General features: G+C 57.1%; 1 protein-coding gene across 1 annotated transcript in view; it reads left to right on the forward strand.

The window, feature by feature from the left end:
• The first annotated feature begins 134 nt into the window (after positions 1-134).
• FGF18 (fibroblast growth factor 18) overlaps positions 135-21,092 on the forward strand; it is a 33,572-nt gene continuing 12,614 nt past the window's right edge. Inside the window, exons 1-3 of the mRNA XM_059174298.1 lie at positions 135-1,189; positions 1,362-1,398; positions 14,733-14,913. Coding sequence (XP_059030281.1) covers positions 1,158-1,189; positions 1,362-1,398; positions 14,733-14,913 — 250 coding nt within the window. The 5' untranslated portion in view covers positions 135-1,157. The remainder of the gene's footprint in view (positions 1,190-1,361; positions 1,399-14,732; positions 14,914-21,092) is intronic.

Raw genomic sequence — 21,092 nt, forward strand, 5'->3', positions numbered from 1 at the left:
GACACGCCACGGTCCTGCGCACACTCACCCAGAGGACGAAAGCGAACCCCCTTAAACGGAGCCGCCCCGGGGGCTGGGCCTGACCCGCCCCCTCCCGGCTCCCCACTCAAGCGCTAGTGGGTGTGAGTGAGTGCTAGTAGCGAATGTGGGTGAGTGAGGACGCTCCTCACCTAACTGCCTTCTTGGGGACTGCCGCCTTCCCAATACGGGCAGTATTTGCGCCGCCGCGGCGCGGGTCATTGCGCCTGGGCGCAGAGCTCCGACGGCTTCCAGCGCTCACCAGCTCCAGCCTCGCGGGCTCTGCCCTTTCGGAGCTGCCGGTCCCGTCTCCGAGAGTCAGAGCACCTCCCTCCAACCCGGAGCCGCCAGGAGGAGGAGGAGGAGGCGGTGGAGAGGCCGCGACAGGCAGGCAAGCAGGCTGGGCCGCCTTTGATGTGGGCGAGGCGCACCCAGCCGAGCTGAGCGCCCGTCCGGCCGCGCCCCGAGGGGGGAGCCCCCGGGCCCCGCATCCTCATTGTGCCGACTCGGGCCCGGGCCCGCCCCCGGCCCCCCGCCCCCTCGCCGCCCGCGCGTAGAAAACGCCCCGGCCGCCGCCAGTGGTGGGAGGCGGCGATGCGTACGGCCGGAGAGACACGGAGGAGGAGACATGAGCCGGCGGGCGCCCAGACGGTGCGGCCGTGACGCGTTCCTGCTGCAGCCGCGCGCCCCGGCCCTGGAGCGCTGACCTCTGGCTCCGCACAGCCCCGCGCCCCGGCCGGAGATAGCGTCCCAGCTTCCAGCCCCGCCGCGCATGCTGCCCCCGGAGTGAACCGAGCAGCCAGCCTCCCGTGGATGCCCGGACGGACGGCCGGCCAGCAGTGAGCAAGCTTCCCCGCACCAGTCGGGCGCCTCCTGCACAGCGGCGGCCACCCCGTAGCCCCCGCGCCAGCCCGGAGGGCGCAGCGCTCGGGAGGAGCCGCGCGGGGCGCTGATGCCGCAGGGCGCGCCGCGGAGCGCCCCGGAGCAGCAGAGTCTGCAGCAGCAGCAGCCGGCGAGGAGAGAGCAGCAGCAGCAGCGGCGGCGGCGGCGGCGGCGGCGGCGGAGGCGCCTGGTCCCGGCCGCGCGAAGCGGACATGTGCAGGCTGGGCTAGGAGCCGCCGCCTCCCCCCCGCCCAGCGATGTATTCAGCGCCCTCCGCCTGCACTTGCCTGTAAGCGCCCGCGCGCGGGGCTGCCTACCCTGCCTGGCCGTCTGTCCGTGTGCCTGTGACTCTGTCGCCCGCCCAGCCGTTCGTCTGACTTTCCGACTGCGTATCCGTCTGTCTGTCCGCGCGCCCCCCTCCCTCAAGTCCCACTGACCACCTCTCCATCTCTCTCCCGCAGGTGTTTACACTTCCTACTGCTGTGCTTCCAGGTACAGGTACGTAGGATCCTGACTCTGACCTCCCCCTGCCCCTACCTCGCGGTACAGGCCGAACCCCCTCCCCTGGGCCGCGCCCCCTCCTTGTGCCCCACCCCTACTGGGCGCCGAGCCCAGTGCACCTGTTCCCAGGGCGCCAAAGGGCGGCTCCGCGCGCGCCCAGTGCCGGCGGGGGACCAGCCAAGGGCAAGGGGCTCTGCTGCAGGGCTCAGACTGGCGCGGCCCCAGTTAGCCTCGGCTGGGAGGACATCCCCGGAGCCAGCGGACTCAGCCGCTGCAGTGTGCCCCGCTCCAAGCCCCCTGCCCACAACCGGGGAGGAGTTGGGACCTGGGGATTTTTTCTGCCAACCGTCCCTTAATATCTCCGCTCGCTCTTCCAAACAAAAAGGCTCCTTTGAGCCGAATGGATTTTGAGTCCAGGGAGAAAGCTTCAGTTGTAAATTACTCTGTGGTTTCAAAGGCGTTTGCAGGGAGGAGAGAGAGAGAGAGGGAGGGAGGGAGAGAGACAGGTCTAGGAGAGACTCGGTGAAAGGTAGCAGAGACGGGCGCTCAGGCTGCAAGGCCATTGCCCTTGAAGCCGCTCCGGAATGGGCCACGCTCCGCACACCCTCGCCCAAGGTGGTGCAGCCCTGGGCTGGTTCCTCGCTTTGCTCCCCGCTCGCTCGCTCTCTGTGAATCAGAAGAGGGCTTGGCTCTCAGCCTGGAAAGCACTTGCTAAAATCTGATCTGTTACTTCAGCAGCTTTCAGACTCGGGAAGGTCTTGGCACGCAGACAGTTGGAACGCTCCGGCTTCCAAAGCCGTGGAAATGAAGGAAAGGGGGGGGGGCAGAGAAAGAGAAGAGGGAAAGAGGGAGCGACTTCAGCCCCGATTAGAACCAGACCAGGGCTGCCTCAGCATGGTTGGGGGGGGGAGGGCAAAGGAAAGGGGAATAGGAAGTGCCAGCTGCCCTAGCCCCCCACCCACCTAGAGCTGCAAGGAAGGGGCCTTAGGAGGAGCTGGACTGGGGCCAAAAGAGATTATCTGCCCCTTCCCCCTCTGGGTTGAAGGCAGGTGTCCTCACAGGGTTAGAGAGGATGCTTAGGTTTTAGCCTTTTGGGTTCCAGAGGTGCCCCAGAAGAAATTTGAACAGGGAAAATGGTGGCTCTCCCAGCTTTATGGCATAAGGAATGGTGTGTGTGTTAAGTGCTTTTGAGACCCAGTAGCCTCTTTCAGTGCTTGGTGTGGTGGTGGGTCTGCTTACCTCCCCTTGCACTCCTGCGAGAGGATCCTTACCATCAGGATGGACATTGGGCTGGGGGAAGCTAGTTGGGGCTGGGGGCTGTGAGGATGGCTGGCTGGCTGGCTGGCTGGCTGGCTGGCTGGACGGATAGACGGACTGATGGGTTCTTTCCCCCAGCCTGGGAAGGCTGAGGTCCCCAGTGACTCCTTGAATCAATATAACTGGAGTCAGTAACTTAAAACTGGCTGTTTGCCAAAGCAGATGTGACCCTGTGGTGGCGGGGGCAGGGGTGGGAATGGCTGGTGTCAAAGAGAGAGGCCAGTGCCAGGCATGACCTGCCTGATTTGCAGCTGAGTCCCCAAGCAGAGGGCAGGCCCCAGGGTCATTCCAGGGGATCTGCTTGTCTGCCTTGGGTGAGAGCTCTTCTCCTGCATGTTGCACCTGGGGATGGGGGAATGCTGCAGTGGCCACGGGGGTAGAGAGAGATCTGTGCACTCCTGCTGCCTGCTGCCTCTCTGTCCTTAGAGCAGGCCCAGGAGGGGTTGCTGTGTCGTCTTTGTGTTCTCCAGGGAAGCACAAGGGAGGGAACCTGGACTCTGCATCCCACCTCCACCTCCTGGCCTACAGCTAGAGCCAGCCTCTCAGGAAAGAGCTGGGTGGTCCATCTAGGTTAGGACTTCAAACAGGTGATGGAGCCTCCTCTCCCCCTTCTCTCACCTCTTCCTTTCTTTTCAGACTTTCCCCATCCGAACTGCCATTAGACTGATGAATTTAACCCATGGTCCAAGCGCCCATAGAATCTCTAAGGATGGGCTTCTGGAGGAGGCAGACCCCTGATATGTCGCATCAAAATGGTGCCCAAATGTGCCCATGTTTTGGAGAGGGCTCTCAGGTCCCCACAGATTTTCAAAAGCATCTACGATTCCTAAAAGATAAAGAGAGGGCAAGCTCATGTCCCCATTCATGGTCTAAGAACAAAGGTATAGTGGCCATTAGAGGTAGAGATGAGGAGTGGGGGGTGGGCTTCAAGTGTTCCTGGCTGGGAGTGTGAAGCCTGCTCCCTGCTGAGGCCGGCATTGGGCAGGCAGAGGGGAGAGAAGCTACTTCCCTGGCGGGGTACACTTAGAGAGGGGGGCAGGTGCTCCCTTGGTGAGAAGGGGCTGGGAGAGGCCTCCTTGTGTGGTGGGAAGGGCTCAGAGTTTTGCAGCCTGGTGGTCGGGGCCTGAGCCCCAGCCTCATCTTTCCTCAGCTGTAGACCTCTGTGAGTCTGAGCTCATCCTTTGTGAGTGGGCGGACTTGAGGCTGAAGCGATACATGACAGGTACGGAAGAAGGTTTGGAGAGTCTCATCCACCCAGGAGCATACATTGTTCTGCTAGGAGTTGTTCTGCTGGGAAATGGATATATCTATGCCCTTCCCATCTGCACCTCCCTGGTTTGGGGGACTGCTCCAGTCTTAGCCATAGAGTTTCTGGGCTCTTCCTTTCTCCCCATCCATCAGCCATCAGGCCCAGAATGGGCCCCCACCTCCAGACACATTTTCGAGAGAACACAACAGTCAATGCCAGCCAGACACTGCCTTCCCCGGCAGCCCCCCATGGGGTGAGCCCTGCCCCCACCCCAGCCCCTGCTGGCCACCCCAGGAAGCAGGAAGCTGGGAATTTAATAAAATCCCTTCTCCACACCACTTGGGACACCGCAGATAGCTCAAATCGGAAGAATTTTAAAAATTTCCGAGGGGAGCAGGCGGCGTGACCAGTAAATTGCTTTTCTGCACTTGGCTGAGCGCTGACAATGACACCGGACTGGGCCTTTCACGCAGCTTGGCCGGCACCTGCCTGACATTGTTCCTACCGCCAGGCTCGGCTAGGTCCTGGCCTTCCCCAGACAGGCCAGGCTTGAGGCGGGCCAGGGAAGGGGGGCTTCCGCCACCCACCCGCTGTCACTCCCACAGCACCATTCCTCTCTCACCGCCCGGTGTGTTCAAGTTTTGAAGTTTCCTTCCACACCCCCTCAGGACCTGACCACCCCCTATACCTGACTTCCTCTGGGAGGTTTAGAACCCTTCTTCTAGCTGGCTAGAATAGGAAAGCCAGAGACACAGTCCTTTGGGACATGAGGAGGATGGGGGACTGTCCTGTTGAGTAGCACTTTTAGCTTCTTAGGGCGGTGACATCATCCATCCATGTCCAGTCAGGTATTTGTTCAAAACTCTGCTTTTTGCTGGATCTGAGAACAAGTCAGTCAGTCCCTGGCCTCAAGATGCTCCCATTCTAAGGGGTGGGCTGTGATCCTGCCTCCTGAGAAGTACAGTGGGGCAGGCATATCCTGTTCTGTCCAACCAAGCAAGATTCCAAGGCTCTTGAATCCAGAAGCTTGTTTCCTTCTTCCTGTCATTTTTCCTCCTGAAGTAGGTGGGGTAATATTCCTACTTCACCATTGGAGAGACTGAGGCACGGAGTGGAGAAGGGATTTGTTCAAGGCCAATGCTAAGACTCAAGACTCTGGATTCAAGGTCTTGTATTCTTTCCATGACACCAGACAGACTTCTTCAGAAAGAATACCAGGGGTGGGGGGCAATGGGAGTTCCAAGGGGCGCGCTAGGGGTTCTCAGTGAGATCTTTCCCTTGGATTCTCGCCGGTAGGGTCTCCACGGTACAGATGATCAGAACCCAGATAGGTGTCTCTGACAGAGATTTGGAGTCTGCAGGCCCTGGTTTTCGTAGAATGTTCTGGTCTGAAAGGATCCCAGAGCCATAGGTGGGTGTTTAGGAGGGTAGGGCCTGGGGCATTCTGTACTCCCCTCCCAGCATCATTCCCAGCAGGGAGGGGGAGGGGACACTCTGCCAGCATTCCTGTAGCCCAGTAGCATCACCCCCTCTGAGATAAGGAGGTAGATTGTTTAAATATCTTGTGGTTGTCTCTGCCAGTGTCAGCAGGCGTGGGATAGCTCTGAGGTCACATTGGGCCCCCAAAGGGAGATGGAAGGTGACAGGGAGGAGACTTCCTAGTCTCAGCAGGACCTTCTGGCTCTGACGTGGTTTTCTAGCAGGAGACGTGTAGGTGTGGGAAATCAGGGCGCAGACCCATCAGGCGGACAGTGACACTTAGAGCCACGGCCAGGCACAGTGTCCTTGCCATGGAGCAGGGAGGCACTTCCTCGACTCAGGCTCACAACCAGCCTACGATGAGGGAATTCTGCAGAAAAGAAAGTGAGGCTCAGAGGCATGACATAACCGGCCTCTGGCCACACAGCACAAGAGAGGCAGAGCTGGCCTCGACTCTGGGTCACCCGGCTCCAGGCCCTAGGTTTATGAAACAGCAGTATGAGGGTTCTGTATGAGGGTTCTGGCAAGTCCCAGCATTGTTCCAGTGGTCGTCCTGACTTACCTTTGCTGTATGACCTTGAGCAAGTTACTTAACCTCTCTGGTCTCAGCTTCTGCATGTGCAAAATGGAAAGAAAACTACCAACAGAATGATCCCTGCTCCGTAAAGGTGGAGAGCAAGGGTCAGCACACCAGCCCCTGGGTCTCTTGTTTGGGGAAGCCTCCCTTGCCCCGATGCCCATGTCAGTGTGGCAAGCTCCCCTTCCCCAGGGCCCTGTCACCTCCTGGTGACAACAACAAAGGAGATGTGGGTGGGTCCCTTTCTGGGGGCAGCAGCTCTCTTCCACCTTTGTGTGCCCCATTTTTTTGCTGGGTCATGTTGCTGACCACTCACAAGGACTCTGGCCAAACACTCAGGGATAGGGCAGTGCCAAGGGCCTTGGCAGGCTGCCCCGAACTTGGGGAAAGCTGTCACACCTCAGAGGGGCTGAAACCTGTCATCTCCACTTTGTGCCTGAAGATGGGGACTTGTTCTGGAACATCAGTGGGTAGATTGGCCCCTCAGGCTTTAATCAGGTTGCCGGTAAGGGCTGGGAGAGGTTTGGGGATTATTGCTCTCATATCTAAATGACACAATGCTCATGGGTCACTTAAAATACTCCTGTGCCAAAGATGGGGCCGAGGACAAGCCTCCTGTGGGCCACTGAGCAGAAACACTCTCAGGACCCCTGGGATCAGTCCTGGCTTTTTCACGGGCTCATGGGGTGACCTCCCTCTCTGGGCCTCAGTTTACACAACTGGGTATTAGTGAGGTGAGCTAGATGACTTCTGTGGAGCTTGAATGCATGGGCTTTGGTGTAGGAGGGACCTAGGTTAGAACCGTGTCTGTGCTGCTGGGCAAATTTCTTAATGTCAACCCTTTGCAGTTTTTGGCTTTTCCCACCTCTAAAGTGGGGCGATGAACGGGACCTGCTACTTAAGAGTCACTGTGGGAGTTGAGATAATGCACACAGGTTGGCTGGCACAGTGGCTGGCACTCTGGCAGTATCCAAGTGACAGTAGCTATTGGGTCATTTCCCTGCTCCGTGTGTGTGTCAGGTGCGTACTGTTCTGCAGGGTACTGAGCAAGGCTGGGAAGGATATACTCCTTGCATCAGTGACCTCAGGGCTCCTCTTGTCTAGGTTGAGAGCCCAGCCCTTGGACTTAAGTCTGCACCTGAGCCTCACTGCACCCCCTCCTAGGCGGTGTGGCCTTGGGCAAGATTCTTAACTTCTCTGATTCTCTGCCTCCTCGTCACATGGGCAATAGGGATGATAGTACCACTCCCAGGTGTGTTGGAGGGTGTAATCAAAGCCATGTCTTGGGCCAAGTATGCAGTAGGTGCTCAGTTATGATGCTACTCCTCATTAGCCATCAGCAAACATTCATGGGACACTTGCTGCATGGGTGGCCTTGGACTGGGTTTTGGAGGGGATGCCAAGAAGGCATCCATTCAGCTTTTCCCTCAAAATGTTTCCTGTGAAGAGATGACTGACACTTTGGGCAGCTTTATTTGCTCCACCCCCCATTCTACCTCTGCCTTGGAACCCCTTTGTACTCTGTCACTGTCACATGACCCAGTGTTTTCCATGGGGCTCACGGGAATGCACAGGAGCTCAGGCTTGGGGTCCAGCCCACTAGATCACACCCTGCCTGGGCCACTTCATAGTCTTAAGACTGAGCAAATTGCTTGGCTTCTCTGTGGCTCATTTTTCATATGGGATTTAGGGTAGAACCTCCCTCTTGGGGTTGCTGTTGGGGTGAATTGTGGCTACCCCAGGGGAAGTACTTGGCACAGCACTTGGATCATTATAAGTGTTAAGTAAATGTGAGCTTCAGTTAGGCATTTGACTTTGGTGTGTCTGGAGGCCTGTTTGTCTACCAGCTCATGATTCCTGGAAGTCAGGGGAGGCTGGACCCATCCCGAGGGCCCCACAGCATCTGGCACAGACCTGGTGAGCAGGCTGAGTGTTGAGTCAGTGATTTGGGGCCAGGCACCTGCATTCAGGCCCCTTCTGGCACCAGCCGTGGGCCGAGGGAGCTCAGGACCTATCCCAGCCCTTGGGAACCTGAGAGAAATCTGAGGGATCTGTGCAGGGGGACAGGGGCTCAGGGTGCCATGGGTACTTAGGAGAAGGGCCATGAAACCCAACGGGGGGCTGGAAGATCTGACCAGGGAAGATGCCCCATTTGAATCTCAGATTAGGAACAAGTTGGGCGAGGACACTGTGAACCTGCGTGTATGTGTGTGTGCATATCCATGTGCATGTTTGTGTGTATATGTGAGTGTGCATGCATGCAATGTGCGTGTGTATGAATGTGTGTGAGTGTGTGTATGGAAAAGCCATTGCAGGCAATGGCACATCTCTACATGGAAGCAGGGAACAGCCCATTGTGCTCAGGGGACTCTGAGCCAGTTAGAACATCAAGTTTAGGAATAAGGGTGATGTGAAAGGCCAATCATAGGCATTGAGTGCTGGAATAAAGGGCTCATTTCTGATATTGTAGGCATGCTGGACCACTCTCCACTCTCGTGCATTAAGGGATTTGAAGAAGGGATTGGCAGGAAGGGGAAAAGAAGGGAGCTTGAGTCTTTAGGGGTCCTGCCTCCTTCCCCAAGCTGGCTTCAGGCTTGACTGCCAGGGGTACCCGTATTGACAATCTGTACAGAGAAGGCTGATGTGTGGGGAGAGGGGCTTCTAGTCAGCCCCTTGGGTGGCAGCACCTCCCTCCCATGCTGATGCCTCAGCCCTGCCAATCAATACATTGATAGCCCTGGGAGCTTAATGGACAGGCTTGGGGGTGGGGAAGGGCCCTTTGCAACGTCACTGTTCTGGCTGGGTTGGGTGTGGGGACGATGACAGGAGAGAGGGGAGAAGCCTGGGGATGACGGGTGAAGGGGAATGTGAATCTGAGCCAAACTCACATCCAGGGGTGGGCTTGGCCTTCCCCCTTTCCTTTCTGTCCACAGATGCCAGCTGGGGGAAATTTATGGGCTCTAGAGCCAGAGATGGGTTCAGATCTTGGCTCTGTTGCTTTGTGTACAATATCGTGGGTAAGCCGTTTGGCCTCTCTGTGTCTCCCTTTGTCATAGGGTTGGCAATCATCCTGACCTGCCCAGGTTGTGTGAGGAGAACAGAGACCATGTCTGCCATGTGCTTAGCTCAGACCTGGCGCAAAGAAAGTGGCCAGCAAGTGGGAGCCAGTGTGGGTCTCACCCTCTCAGATAATAATCCCCAGTGCACTGGGGCGGGCAGCAACTCCTGGGCCCGAGTCCAGACCTGCTTTCTAGGAAGAGTTTGAGGAGCTGCATTTTGGAGTGGAGAGTGGGGCTGACTCTACCAGCGACCACTCCTAAAGGGGTGAGTTGAGAATTTGGAGAAGCTCTGAAAGCCCTTGGCAGGGCTGGCTACACTGGTGCTGGAGAAGGAGGCAGGCGGTGGTGGAATGTGGCCGGAAGTCTGTGGGCTGCCCCTCCGGGGACTGAGGAGACCCTCCCTTTCTGGGCAGGCTGCCTGGAGACAGGGGCATGGATTATAGGAGGCCTCAAGGCTGGGGACCTGGGCGGGAGGGGGCAGTGTGACCCCATCCTCCTCTGGAGTTAGGGGGAGTGAGCTCAAGGCCTTCAGCCCTTTCATGTTTAATTCCTGCTCCAGTCCCTGCCCCAACTGTGGCTTGTGGCCAGAACGAAGTTGCCATCCTGAACTGAGGGAAGGGAGGGGCTTGAGAGAGGGGAGAACGCAGGCAGGCAAGGCTGAAGTGCTGGAAAGCTTGCGCTCTAGGCTGACGGGGATTTGAATCTTGATTCCTTTGCTCACTAGCGTGTGACTTTGAATGCACGAGGCCCCGTCTCCAAGCCTCAGCAGTTTCCTCGTCTGTAGAATGGGGACTATACTCAAACCAACTCATGGGGCCACTCTGGGAATTACATGAGGCAGTTGACCTAAAGCAGGTCTTACACACAATAAGCAGTGGCCGTTCAGAAAACAAAACACAAGAGAAAGGAAAAAGAAAATAACTGTGGCTGTTGTTCCTAATACCATCTTTTTTCTGAGATAAATATGATATGCAGTCCCCATTCTGTCAGTGAGAAAACCAAGGGTTAGAGAAATCAAATATTTGGGCTGGAGCCAGACGACCCCCAGAGGTCAGTCAGTGCTGGTCATCTTGAACGTGTGTGGTGTGTGTGCTGAAATGAAGCCTGATGGGGAAGGTGGCGGTGTGGCCCAGAAAGAACTAGGAGCCCCCAAACATTTCTTCAGAGCAGGATTGTGTCAGGGAAACTGAAATCTACAGCCAGACAGAGCAGGGGTGGCTGATGATACCCCAGTAGGAGGGGACCTGGGTTGACGCCTGGGGGCGGGCATTGAGATAGCCCCAATCTCTTTCCACCCCATGTAGGGTTCCCCCCAAGGTGCCTAAGGGCAGAGGCTCAGAAGGTAGGAGAAGCCAGATGGTACAGGACCCCGAGTGGGCACTGTTCTGTGGGTAGGGGGGAGCCAGGCTGAGTGGGCAGTCATTCTGAGCGTTAGAGAGCTGTGCCCACAGCGGGAGACTGCAGGCCAGGCCAAAGGTGGGGGGCTCTGTCCCACTGGACCCCTTGTCTGTGCCAGGGCCTGGGACCTTGACGCACCTTGGGAAAGATTTGAATCTGTCAGGCCATTGCTGCCTCTGTGCCATTCCTGGATTGAGGAGTGAATATTTCCACCACAGCCCAAGCTCTCAGGGCAGGGAAGGGGCTGGTAGGGAAGAGGGTAATGGGGGGGTCTTAAGCTGTAGGGGGACCCCACTATGGGCCATCCTGCTGTGAGGAAAGCTGCTTTGACCCAAAAGAAAAGCTGGAGTGGAGGGAAGGCAGAGTCACAAAGATGTCTTCATCTGCTCAAGGACACGTCCTGGCTGTGCCCACCTGATCACCTTGTGAGAGCCGCATAGTCTCATTTTTTCCCCACTGCAGCTTCTTAGCACCCCAGGTGACTGTGCCCCTGGAGGGGGCTGAGCCCGTGGACAGCAGCATCGGCTCTTCTAGGAGGGCCTGGAAGACAGGCCCCCCTCAGTGAGCAGGAAAGCAGGAGGGAGAGAATGTTCCCGAGGCAGACGCTAGAGCCCCACTTGCTCAAGTTCCAGCTCTGTAGCCCTGGAGAAGTGCCTCACAGGTCCAGCCTATTCAGTGAGCTCCGACGGACACCCACCTCCTGGAGCGGCTAAGGAAGTAGCACGTCTAGGGAGCTTCTTAGCAGAGCAGAAGGAACAGAGGGAAGCTCAGCAACTGAGAGCTTTCAAACGCCCCATTGCCATCGCTCTGTGGGGCTCTCTGCTCGTCTGGGTAGTAAGTGCTGGGGCTGATTTTGGCCTGCAGGTTTCTCTCATCCTAGCCACAGTCATTTAGCAAGCATTCGTCGGACACTTCCTGAGGCTAGAACCGGAGGCCCCAGGATGAGCTGGACAAGCTGCAGTTTGGGGCTGATAAGCCATTATAGTAATGTCCAGTGATCCTAACCCAGCTGGCGTGGGGGGGAGGTAGGGCAGGAAAGGGCTTCGGAAGAAGGTACCTGAGGGCAGGTGTCAGCAGGGCACAGGGGGCAGGATGCCCTGTGCAGAGGGCCTGACCTGTGCAAAGGCCCGTGGCTCCCTAGAGGTCTTGCCCAGGAAGCCCAGGGGTCTCTGCCTTTTCAGAAGGAGGGACTCTGTTTATGTGTCAGAGGCCACCCCTGCTACCTCCCTTGGGAAGGATGTGACCACAGAATGTGGCTTAAATGGTGGAAGCTGGGCAAGATGGATTGTTCCCTCCACATCCTGGGGAAGGGCCACCGGATAGCCCCTGCTGACCCTGGGTCACCCGCACTGCCTCTGTCCAGTGGGCCAGGGAGAAAATCGTTAATGGGAGGCTGGCTTCTGGGGCAGGGCAGCTCCCCTTGGGGATCCAGGGTAAGGAGATTGGTTTGACCTCGGGTCGATAAGGTCTCCTGTGAGCAGGAGGAGAGTTGGAGGACAGGGAAGGAGGCCGGAGACCCGCCCTTGGGGGGAGGGGAAAAGGCGAGTCTCCCTCAGGAAGTCATTCTGAGGGAGGTCTAGGGCCATAGATGGGGGTTTTTCAGGACATGTGCCCACCAGGTGTGAACCTCATGGGGTATGGAGTTCTTCCCTCCCCGAGCATCTGGATATGAGAAGAGGTGGGTCCCAGGTGTCAGACTCTGGTTGTGAATTGGTGACAGGGGCTGGCCATTGAGAATATTGAAGGCTGTGCACTCTTGGTGGGCCAGCCGCCAGGCCCCACACCTCTGGCTGTGTGGCTCAAGGCAACCGACTTAACTTTTCTGAGCCTGGGTTTCTGCGTCTGTTAAGCAGAGGGGATAAGCCCTCCGATGGTGCAGCATCAGAGGTGATAACGTCTTCCCGGCCTGTGACTGTGTGCAGAGGTGACCCTTCTGCAGGGACGGGAGTGTGATCTGCTTGTATTTCCAGACAGGCTCTGTCTGCGGGGCCTCACCTCTGAGAGGGCCCCCATGTGCTCTCTTAGTTACGCCTCCTGAGTACTCGCTCTGTGCTGGGCACTGTTCTAAGACTTTCTGTGTTTCGTCTGTGAAGAAGCCCATGGGGATGGTGCCATCATCACCCCTCTCATTTTCTAGGGAAGCTGAAGTCCAGAGGGGTTGGTAACTTGCCTTGGGAACCTTAATGAGGAAAAGGCACACCCTGGGTTCTGACTCTGGGACCCCCTCCTGATTGTGCAGGTGCAGCAAGCAAGGCCCAGCAAAATGGGGCTGGAAGAGGGGCTTTGGAGCCATCACTGGGGCTGATTCTGCCGTGGCTTGTTCTGGGACCTTGTCAATTTAGCTTTGAGACCTCAGCTTTGTCATCTGCAATGTGGGATAATAGTTCCACCCTGAGGATGATAGTGGAGGATCAATAATGTGATCCAGCTGGAGTGCCTGGGAGGCCCAGGCTAGCAACAGGGGACACGTGCATGTCAGCTTGAGGACAGAGACCCTGCACTGGGCATGGGCTGTGGCAATGAGGAGAACACGGTCCCTGCCCTCCGGAGCTCACGAATGATAGGTGAGACAGATGCTTGGGCAGCCCTGGTCCCAAGAGCTCTGTGACAGTCTGAGTCGGTGGGGTCCTTCCTGCCCAGCATCATGTTGGACCTCATGGGCACACAGAACAAACCAAGAACACTGTCTGGGCTTCGAGAATTGTTCAGCTTTATGGTGAAGATGGGATGGAACAGGCATCCATTTAGTAGGGCCTAGGAAAACCTAATTTAATAGTAAATGGAATGACAGGACTTGACATCTTTCCAATGTTCATTTGTTCATTCATTCATGCATTCAAGAAATGTTTGCGTTTCTTCTATGCTACATGCTGGGGTGATAGCAGCAAACAAGGAGACAGCCCCAGCTTTCATGGTACTGCCAATATAATGTTGGGGGGAGACAGACAAAAGCCAGATAAGTAAATGTTATGTCAGGTTGGTCAATGTTAGAAGGAAAAAAACAGCATGACAGAGAGATGGAGAAGGGCAGAAGTAGAGCTGCTTCAGAAAAACAGCCGAAGAAGGCCAGTCTCAAGGATGCGACATTGAGCAGAGATCCTAATGAAGTAAAGGAGCCAGAATGTAGAAATCTGGGAAAGACCACTGAAGCCAAGGGAAGAACAAGTGCAAAGGCCCTGAGGCGGGTGTGTGTTTTGTGTTTGGAATGCTCAGTGGCATAGAAAGGCAGCCAGTATAAGCAGGGGTGAAGAGTTGTAAAGGCTGAAGAGGGGGCTCATCCTGAAGACCTTGAGGCGGGGGTGGGGACGTTTGTCTAAATGTGATGGGAAGCCCCAGAGAGTGTGGAGGGAGAGGGAGCATTACTCAAGGTGACTGGGTTTGGTGGAAGCCAGACGAGTGGGAACAGAAGGCTGGTGAGGAGGTGGCTGCAAGTTGTCCAGGTGAGAGGTCATGTTCAGGATGGGAGACTGAGAGATATATGTTGACATAGCCAGGGGCAGCTTCCTGGAGGATGTGGTCAGACACAAACTAAACCTCTGAGGATAGGGGAGTTTTGGTGGGAGATGCAAAGTGAAGTCCCTCCCCCACCCAAGAGAGGCCAGGAATGTGGGCAAATGCCAGCTGAGGGTGGGTGAGCATGAGGATTCCCTGGTCATGCCGAGGAGGCCCCCCAGCATCGACTCCTAGGGACGAGTGACAGTGGATTCTGGCCCGCTCCTTCCCAGGGTGACTAGCCAGGCCTCTGTCCTTCCCTGTTGTGCACCCAAACAGCAGCTCTATGCGCCACCCCCCATCCGTCTCCCATCTTCAGACTGATTTTGATCCTGTACTCCCCACCTACTCACTTGATCCTCATGACCACCCTGGTCTGTAATCAGGGTAGGGACTCTGCCCTACTCTTTCACTGAGAAGGTGTCTGTGTGCTCAGGGTCACAGGAGAAAACTCGGCTCCAGACTTCTTGCTTTAATTCGGGGCTCTGGTGGAAAGGTAGCAAGCTTTGCTGTCAGTAGACCGAGCCCTGCTTCTTAGCTTTGCCACTTCTTGGCTAGGCCACCTCACGCGACATGCTTCCCCTCCCTGAGCCTTGTTGCCTCATCTGTGCAATGGGATGGTCATAGAGCAGGTGTGGATCTATGCTGGACCCAGGGCCAACAAGGAGCAGGCCTTGGCCATCTTGTGTGAACGCGGCTGCTGCATGCAGGGCCCCTGGTCCTTCCCCGGTAGACCACTGATGCCGCTCTCCCTGGCCAGGTGCTGGTGGCCGAGGAGAACGTGGACTTCCGCATCCACGTGGAGAACCAGACGCGGGCCCGGGACGATGTGAGCCGAAAGCAGCTGCGGCTGTACCAGCTGTACAGCCGGACCAGTGGGAAGCACATCCAGGTCCTGGGCCGCAGGATCAGTGCCCGCGGAGAGGACGGGGACAAGTATGGTAGGTACCAGCCCCCTCTTCCCTCACCCAGCCCGCAGGTTCAAATCCCAGGTCTGCCCTGTCCTGGCTGTGTAACTTGGCACCTGGCACAGCCTTTCTGGCCCTTGGCTTCCTTGTCTGCAAACTGCAGGTGTGGTGTGTCTCCTGGAGAGCCTTGGAGGGAGCACTCACTGCTTTGCTGGGGAAGGCCAGTGGTCATGGGTATCGGCGGCTTCCCTGGCATGGCCCAAAGCCGGTAGCAGCTCCCCATGGCCTTGCTTCACCAGCCCTGGGTTCAGGCGCTTAGAGAGGTAGGAGCCTCTGCGCAGTGCTTTCTGGATGCTGCTGGCGGTGCTGGGTGCACGTGGGTGGGAGCTCGGGTATATGCTCTGCAAGCTTGAGCTTGTACACCTGTGAGGAACGGTACTCCTAGCACCTTGGGCTGTGGTCCCTTTGACCTGCCCTTGACCCTGAAACTGTCCAGCCCTCCTCTGGGATTTAGGGAACCATTCCTCACCTCATGCTGCAAGGGGGCTGGGAAGAATGAGACACCCTGAATCCCTTGCCACCCCACGCGCCCAGCTCATAAAACCCTTAACAGTGAGAGAAACACATAGGACTGCACCTTCCCAGAACTTCGAGAGGATTCGGGGAACTCTGTCCCATGGGTTCTTGCCTCCTGAGGCCAGGTTCTGAGAGGTGTCCCAGCCAAACCGCCCCTCCCCCGGCCTTGGGCGGGGGGAGCTGGGGCTGCAGGAGGCCCGAGGTGTGGGGCTGGGGCTCGGGTCCCGGGTGTGCGTTGTGGTCCTGCCAGCCTAGCCTGTTCGGGGTTGATGCCCCACTTGCCCGCCGGCCCCTGCTCGTTGCAGTCAAGACATGACAACAAGACAAATAATTTCTTGGACCTTTTATCTTGGACACCATTTATTTTCCCTCTGCCCCAGGGCAGGACTGACCTCATGGTAGGGCCCAAGTGTGGCAGCTGCACCGTCACTGGGGGCTGGGGCAGGCCAGGCCGGGCAGGGCTGGGCCAGCCTGGGCTCCTCGTCTCCGGGCCAGCTGCCTCCCTTCTCCCTGTGCCATCACTCTTTACTGCCTCCGTCCGCTCCCTCCCTCTTTCCCCTTCTTCCTTTCTCCATCTTGCTGCTGCTGCATTTCTCCTGACCACTCTCTCTCAGTCCTTCTCCCCTCCTCCCTGGGACTCATCCCTTCCCCTCTTTGTGTCTGTCCACCTCTCTGTCTCCCCCTCCCCACAATCTCTGTCCTCCCTGCCTCCCTCCCTCGGATCACAGCTTTCTGGTCCCTCCTCCCCACCTCTCCCAGGTCCTCTGCTGGCCGCCTCTCTGGGGCCTCCGTCTCTCCGTGCTCCCCGCTGTGCTGGGCAGACCCAGGTGGTGCTTTTCCCTGGGATCTGCTGTCCAGTTGCTGCCAGGGAAGGGGCAGCTGGCTAGCCGGGGCGGGAGGGAGGTGCCCTCCTGGGGAGTCCCTGGAGCTCTCACCGGCCCCTCCAGGCTGGGAGAGTACAGGGGGGTCAGATGCTGGTCTGAACCATCTGTCCATGTCCTGAGACAGGAGGTAGGAGTTCGGGAGGGAGAGGAGCCCAGAAATGGCCACCCCTCACTCCAGAAGTTACTTGCGTCTCATTTCCTCTGCCTGAGCCAGACAGAGACTCAGGGGATCTCGCATGCTGTGTGACATCAGGCAGGACCTTTGCCTCCTCTGGGCCTCAGTTTCCCTTCTGTACCATACTAGGCTTGGACGACCGCAGTGCTTCCTGAACATTAACATGCCTGGGAGTCACCAAGGGATCTGGTTAGGTGCTGATGTTCATTTGGTGGGTCTGGGGTGGGACCTGAGCTCTGCACTTCTCACCCATGCCCAGACAGTGCTGACGGGCCACACTGGGCACATCCGGAAACTAGCCCATTTTGGCTTCTCCAGCCCCACAAGCCCCAGACTGAATCATTCTCTCTCAAGGAATATGTTTATCACTCCTCCAACCCACCCCCGCTTCTCCCCCCCAGAGCCCGGGTAGTGTGGGGCTTTGCTGAGGCTGCTTCATTTAAGTGTCGCATTAGAAACGCAGATGAGGCAAAGGGACCCCATCTGTGAGCCCTGGGAGAGGAAGTGAGACAATGGAGCCAATTGAGGCTTCCAATCTAGATAATCAATACAAATATTATTGGGAGGGTGATTTATGTGGCCAGGCCAGCCTGGAGGATGGGGCTGTGGTAGGGGCCCGCCCTGCCTGTGGGGGATGGGCAGCCAGTAGTCTCCCGTCAGGCCAGGAACACCCCACCCCCCCACCCCCATCCCAGGACAGTCTCTCCTTCTCAGGACTCTGTGGGACTGAAAGAATGGTGCGGTCTGAGGCTCGCAGTCATAGGCATTTGTAATGTAGTCTGGGAACAGCAGCAAACACCAAGTATAAACAGGGGCCCCAGGAACACCTGGAATCTGGAATCCTGACAGACACCTGGAATCTCAGATTCAGTGGCATCCTAAGGTGTTGGACTCCGGGCAGGCACAGGCTCAGGCCCACTTTAGTCTGGGGCCTGGCCCAGAAGCTCTTGGTCTGCTTTATAGCTTTACATCTGTGAGCGGTCTTCAGTGAGATCTGCAGAGATGTCAGCCGGGCTCCCACAGCCTGAGGATCTCCCCAGGACTCCTGAAAGCTTTCCCAGAGCGCCCTAGGATGCTAAGGGTGGGCGGGGCACTGGAGGGACAAGTGTGCTAGCTCAGAAAGCTGAAGGTTTAGGAACAGGGACTGCTGGCGGGCCGTGGCTCCAGGTAGGGCCCCCTGCCCCGCCAGCATGGTTACATCAGGCCCTCCCCTTCCTGCCCTTGGCCCTGGCCACCTCTGTCATGTAGGTAGTGGCCCTGTTGCAGAAACAGCCCCAAGAGGCAGGACACCTGCCTTTTGGCTGCCGCTCTGCTACTAAGCAGCCCGTGGAGCTTGGGGCAAGGGTGTCTGGCTCTGGGCTTAGTTTCTTCCTCTGCCACGTGAGGATGAGAAAGGCCTGCTCTACCTGCCTCTGAGACTGACACACCTGAGCCGGGGGGTGTGGCGGCACCAGTTCCTTCTGGCTGCGGGAGGCTGGGCTGCCAGTGACACAGGTGGAGTTTCAGAGGAGGAGGACAGGGGGTGGGGAGGGGGTGGAGGAAGTGGTTGGGGGGGCACTGAGTCAGTGCTCAGAGGAGTGGGGAGGGACCCTGGCAGTAGGAATGGTGGTGTGGGGGCAGTTCTGCTTTTATAAGCAGTATGATTAGATATTCTTTCCTGTTGTCATTTGAAAGAAAAAAGGATTTTCTACTTTACAAAAAAAAAAAAAAAAAAAGACACAAAAACCCCCCAAATCCAATGTTTTGTAGTAGGGCCAGGCTCCCAGGACTGACTGTGCCCAGAACAGCCACTGGAGGGGCTGTGTCAGCCAGGAAGTTGATCTTTGAGGGGATGAGACTGTAGACTCCGGAGTAGAACAAGATTTGAACCCAGATCCACCACTTGTGGGCTGGAGATCTGGGATCTGAGTTAGCCTTTCTGATCCTCTTTGCTCTTCTTTGAAATGGGGTAATAGAAATGAGAGCATCTCTTACACTCAAAGATTATGTGTGATTATTAAAGCAAAAAAAGATGAAGAATAACTACTTGAACTCATTACTGTTGTATGGGTGTTCATGGGCTCTGGTAGAGGTTCCCCTCTCAGGAGCTGGTTCCTGGGGCTTCCAGAAGGGGCCAGGTCTCTCTCATATCATGGGGCCCTGGCATGTCAGTTGCAGGCCTAAGAGGCATCTTTAGTGTGATTCCAAGCCGCAGGTCTGCTTGCCTTAGCTGCTGTCGGGCCCGAGGAGGCAGGGTCTTTGGACCTTCTTGCTGGGGGTGGTCTGATGATTTCTCAGTTTGAGCTGGAGTCCCTCACTCACTCGGCATAGAATTATTGAGTCCTGGGGCTACGGTGTGAGACACACCTGGTTCCAGCCCCCAGGCTGCTCCGGGGCCAGAGACCCTGCTCCATCTCAGGGGGCTGACTCTGAGTAGGAAGAGTCTAGTTCTCCAACTTCCAGTCATGACCTTGGGGCCTTCTCACTCCGTCCCTGAGCCTGGCCTTTCTCCCCATTCATGGGGGCTGGGGGCGGGGTGTGGAGTTAGCACTCCTTGGCTTCTTTGAGAGCTCAGGCGTGGATTCGTCTGTGAGTCCAGCTGTGATACAGCTGTGTGGGGTTAGGAGTGGTCAGCCCGTCCCAGCATGGGCCTGTACCTTCCTGCACTGAGAACATGAGCTCCTTGAAAGCAGTGACCCTTCCGCATGTCGCTATGTCCCATACAAGTCTTGGCAGAAAGCAGGTCCACACTTATGCTGGGGGAAGGCATAAAATAACTATGGGGCAGCTCCCAGCGTCATCGGGGACTGCCCTGTGTGGCTCACGCAGGGCGGTGTGGGGGGTGTCCAGGGCTTTGGCTGAGCAGATGACAAGAGTTGGGGGAGTCCTCTGGTCCCATTTTCCTCAGGCCAGAATGGAGGGCCTGCTGGAGGGCCGTGTTTCTACAAGGAGCAAGGGCTGGTGTGGCTGACGCCACAGGGACCCCCTACTCTCCGAGTCGGATGCCCGGAGTCCGTATAGCAGTCCAAAATGTGAGACGGTGTCACTCCAATCTCTAAGGGGCTTGTCTCTCTTAGGGTTAAATCTCAGTCCTTGGACCAGTCCGGAATGGCCTGGTTCTTGATGACCACTCCAGCTTCGCCTCGCTGCCCCTTCCTTGTCCACTCGGCTCCACAGTCCCACCCAACCAGCCAACAGGCCAGGCGTGCCCCTGGCCAAGGACCTTCGTGTTTGCTGTTCCCTCAGCCCTAGGATGCCGTTCTCCCAGACAGCCTCCTGGCTGGCTCCCTCACTTCGCTCAGGCTTCTTCTGTTCAATGGTCTCCTTGTCAGAGGCTTCCCGTCTCTGTCTCCTCGTGGGCAGTTTGTTCTTCCTAGCATTTACCATCATGTAGTTGCTCCCTGTCTCCCCTGTTACAGTTCAAACTTTTTGAGGGTAGAGGGCTTCTGTTTGTTTTGTTCACTGCTGTATCTCCAGGCACAGAGCTGGCTACCAGCAGGGGCTCAATGTGTGCTTGAGCCAGTGGTTGCGTGGATGAGCCCTGTGTGTGTCTGGGAGTGCTCCCCCTGGGGCAGGTGCCGCACAGAGCTCGGGCACACAGTAGATGCTTGGCAGATCAGTGCTCCCTGTCTCCTCTCTCTCCTCTCTTGCCCTCTCCTTCCATCCTTCCAACCTGCCAGCTCTGCATCATGCAATGTGGGATACAGAGAGCAGCAGACCTGGCTTCCCCCAGGGCTCTTGCAGCTGGGGAGAGGCATTAAAACCCCTGCCCTTTGAGCTCATGTCCCATAACTTCTGTCCCCAGTGAGGAGTGGTCACCCACACCTCGCTGACTCTGCAGCTAAAATGGCAACACTAGAGCTATGGCTAGGATTAAATATAGCTCCTGATCAATCCCATTGATTTTTTTCCCTCTTCCTTTCCAGCAAGCCCACGTGGCTTGCAAAAAACCTCCTTCGGGGACATTAGGAGAAGGGGACTTTGGGAGAAAGCCTGTGTGTGTGTGTGTGTGTGTGTAGAGTGATGTGGAAACATCTCCAGAAAGTGTTCCTTCTCCCCACCCCCTCCTCCCCACCTGGTCCACCTTCAGAGGGAGGAAGGGAGGACTGATTTGCATTGACCTTCTGGTGCCTTTGGTGGCAAGGACACTTCCTTGCTGGAGGACACCTGGAGAGTGGCCAGGGGCGCAGTCAGCCCTGGAACCATAGAGGCCTGACAGCTGCTGGTCATCTCACCCAGGGCCTGGGGGGGTTTTGGCTCCCACACTGCTCCTGCAGGGGTGGGGGGGTTGAGGCTGAAGCTTGAGGTGGGGAAAGAACCCCCCCTTCTCCAGCTTTGTTCTCTTGGGCTTCCTCCTTCGGTTCCTGTCTCCTGTGTCTCTCTTTGCACTGCGTCTCTGTCTGGTTTTTTGGCCGCCTCTCTGTGTCTTTCCCTGCTGTTTCCTACGCTTCAAACCAAAGGCCATCAAAGTGAGGCCCTGGGTCACACACTGGGAGGCCCAGCTAGGGAATCACACTGGAATCAGTCAGTCAGTCAGTCGGTGTCACCTCCTTTTTCCCTGCCATGACCGGCCTGCAGGATGTCTGTCTCCTGCTGCT

The sequence above is a fragment of the Mustela lutreola genome, chromosome 5 (genome assembly GCF_030435805.1).
Source record: "Mustela lutreola isolate mMusLut2 chromosome 5, mMusLut2.pri, whole genome shotgun sequence".
Classification (NCBI taxonomy): Eukaryota; Metazoa; Chordata; class Mammalia; order Carnivora; family Mustelidae; genus Mustela; species Mustela lutreola.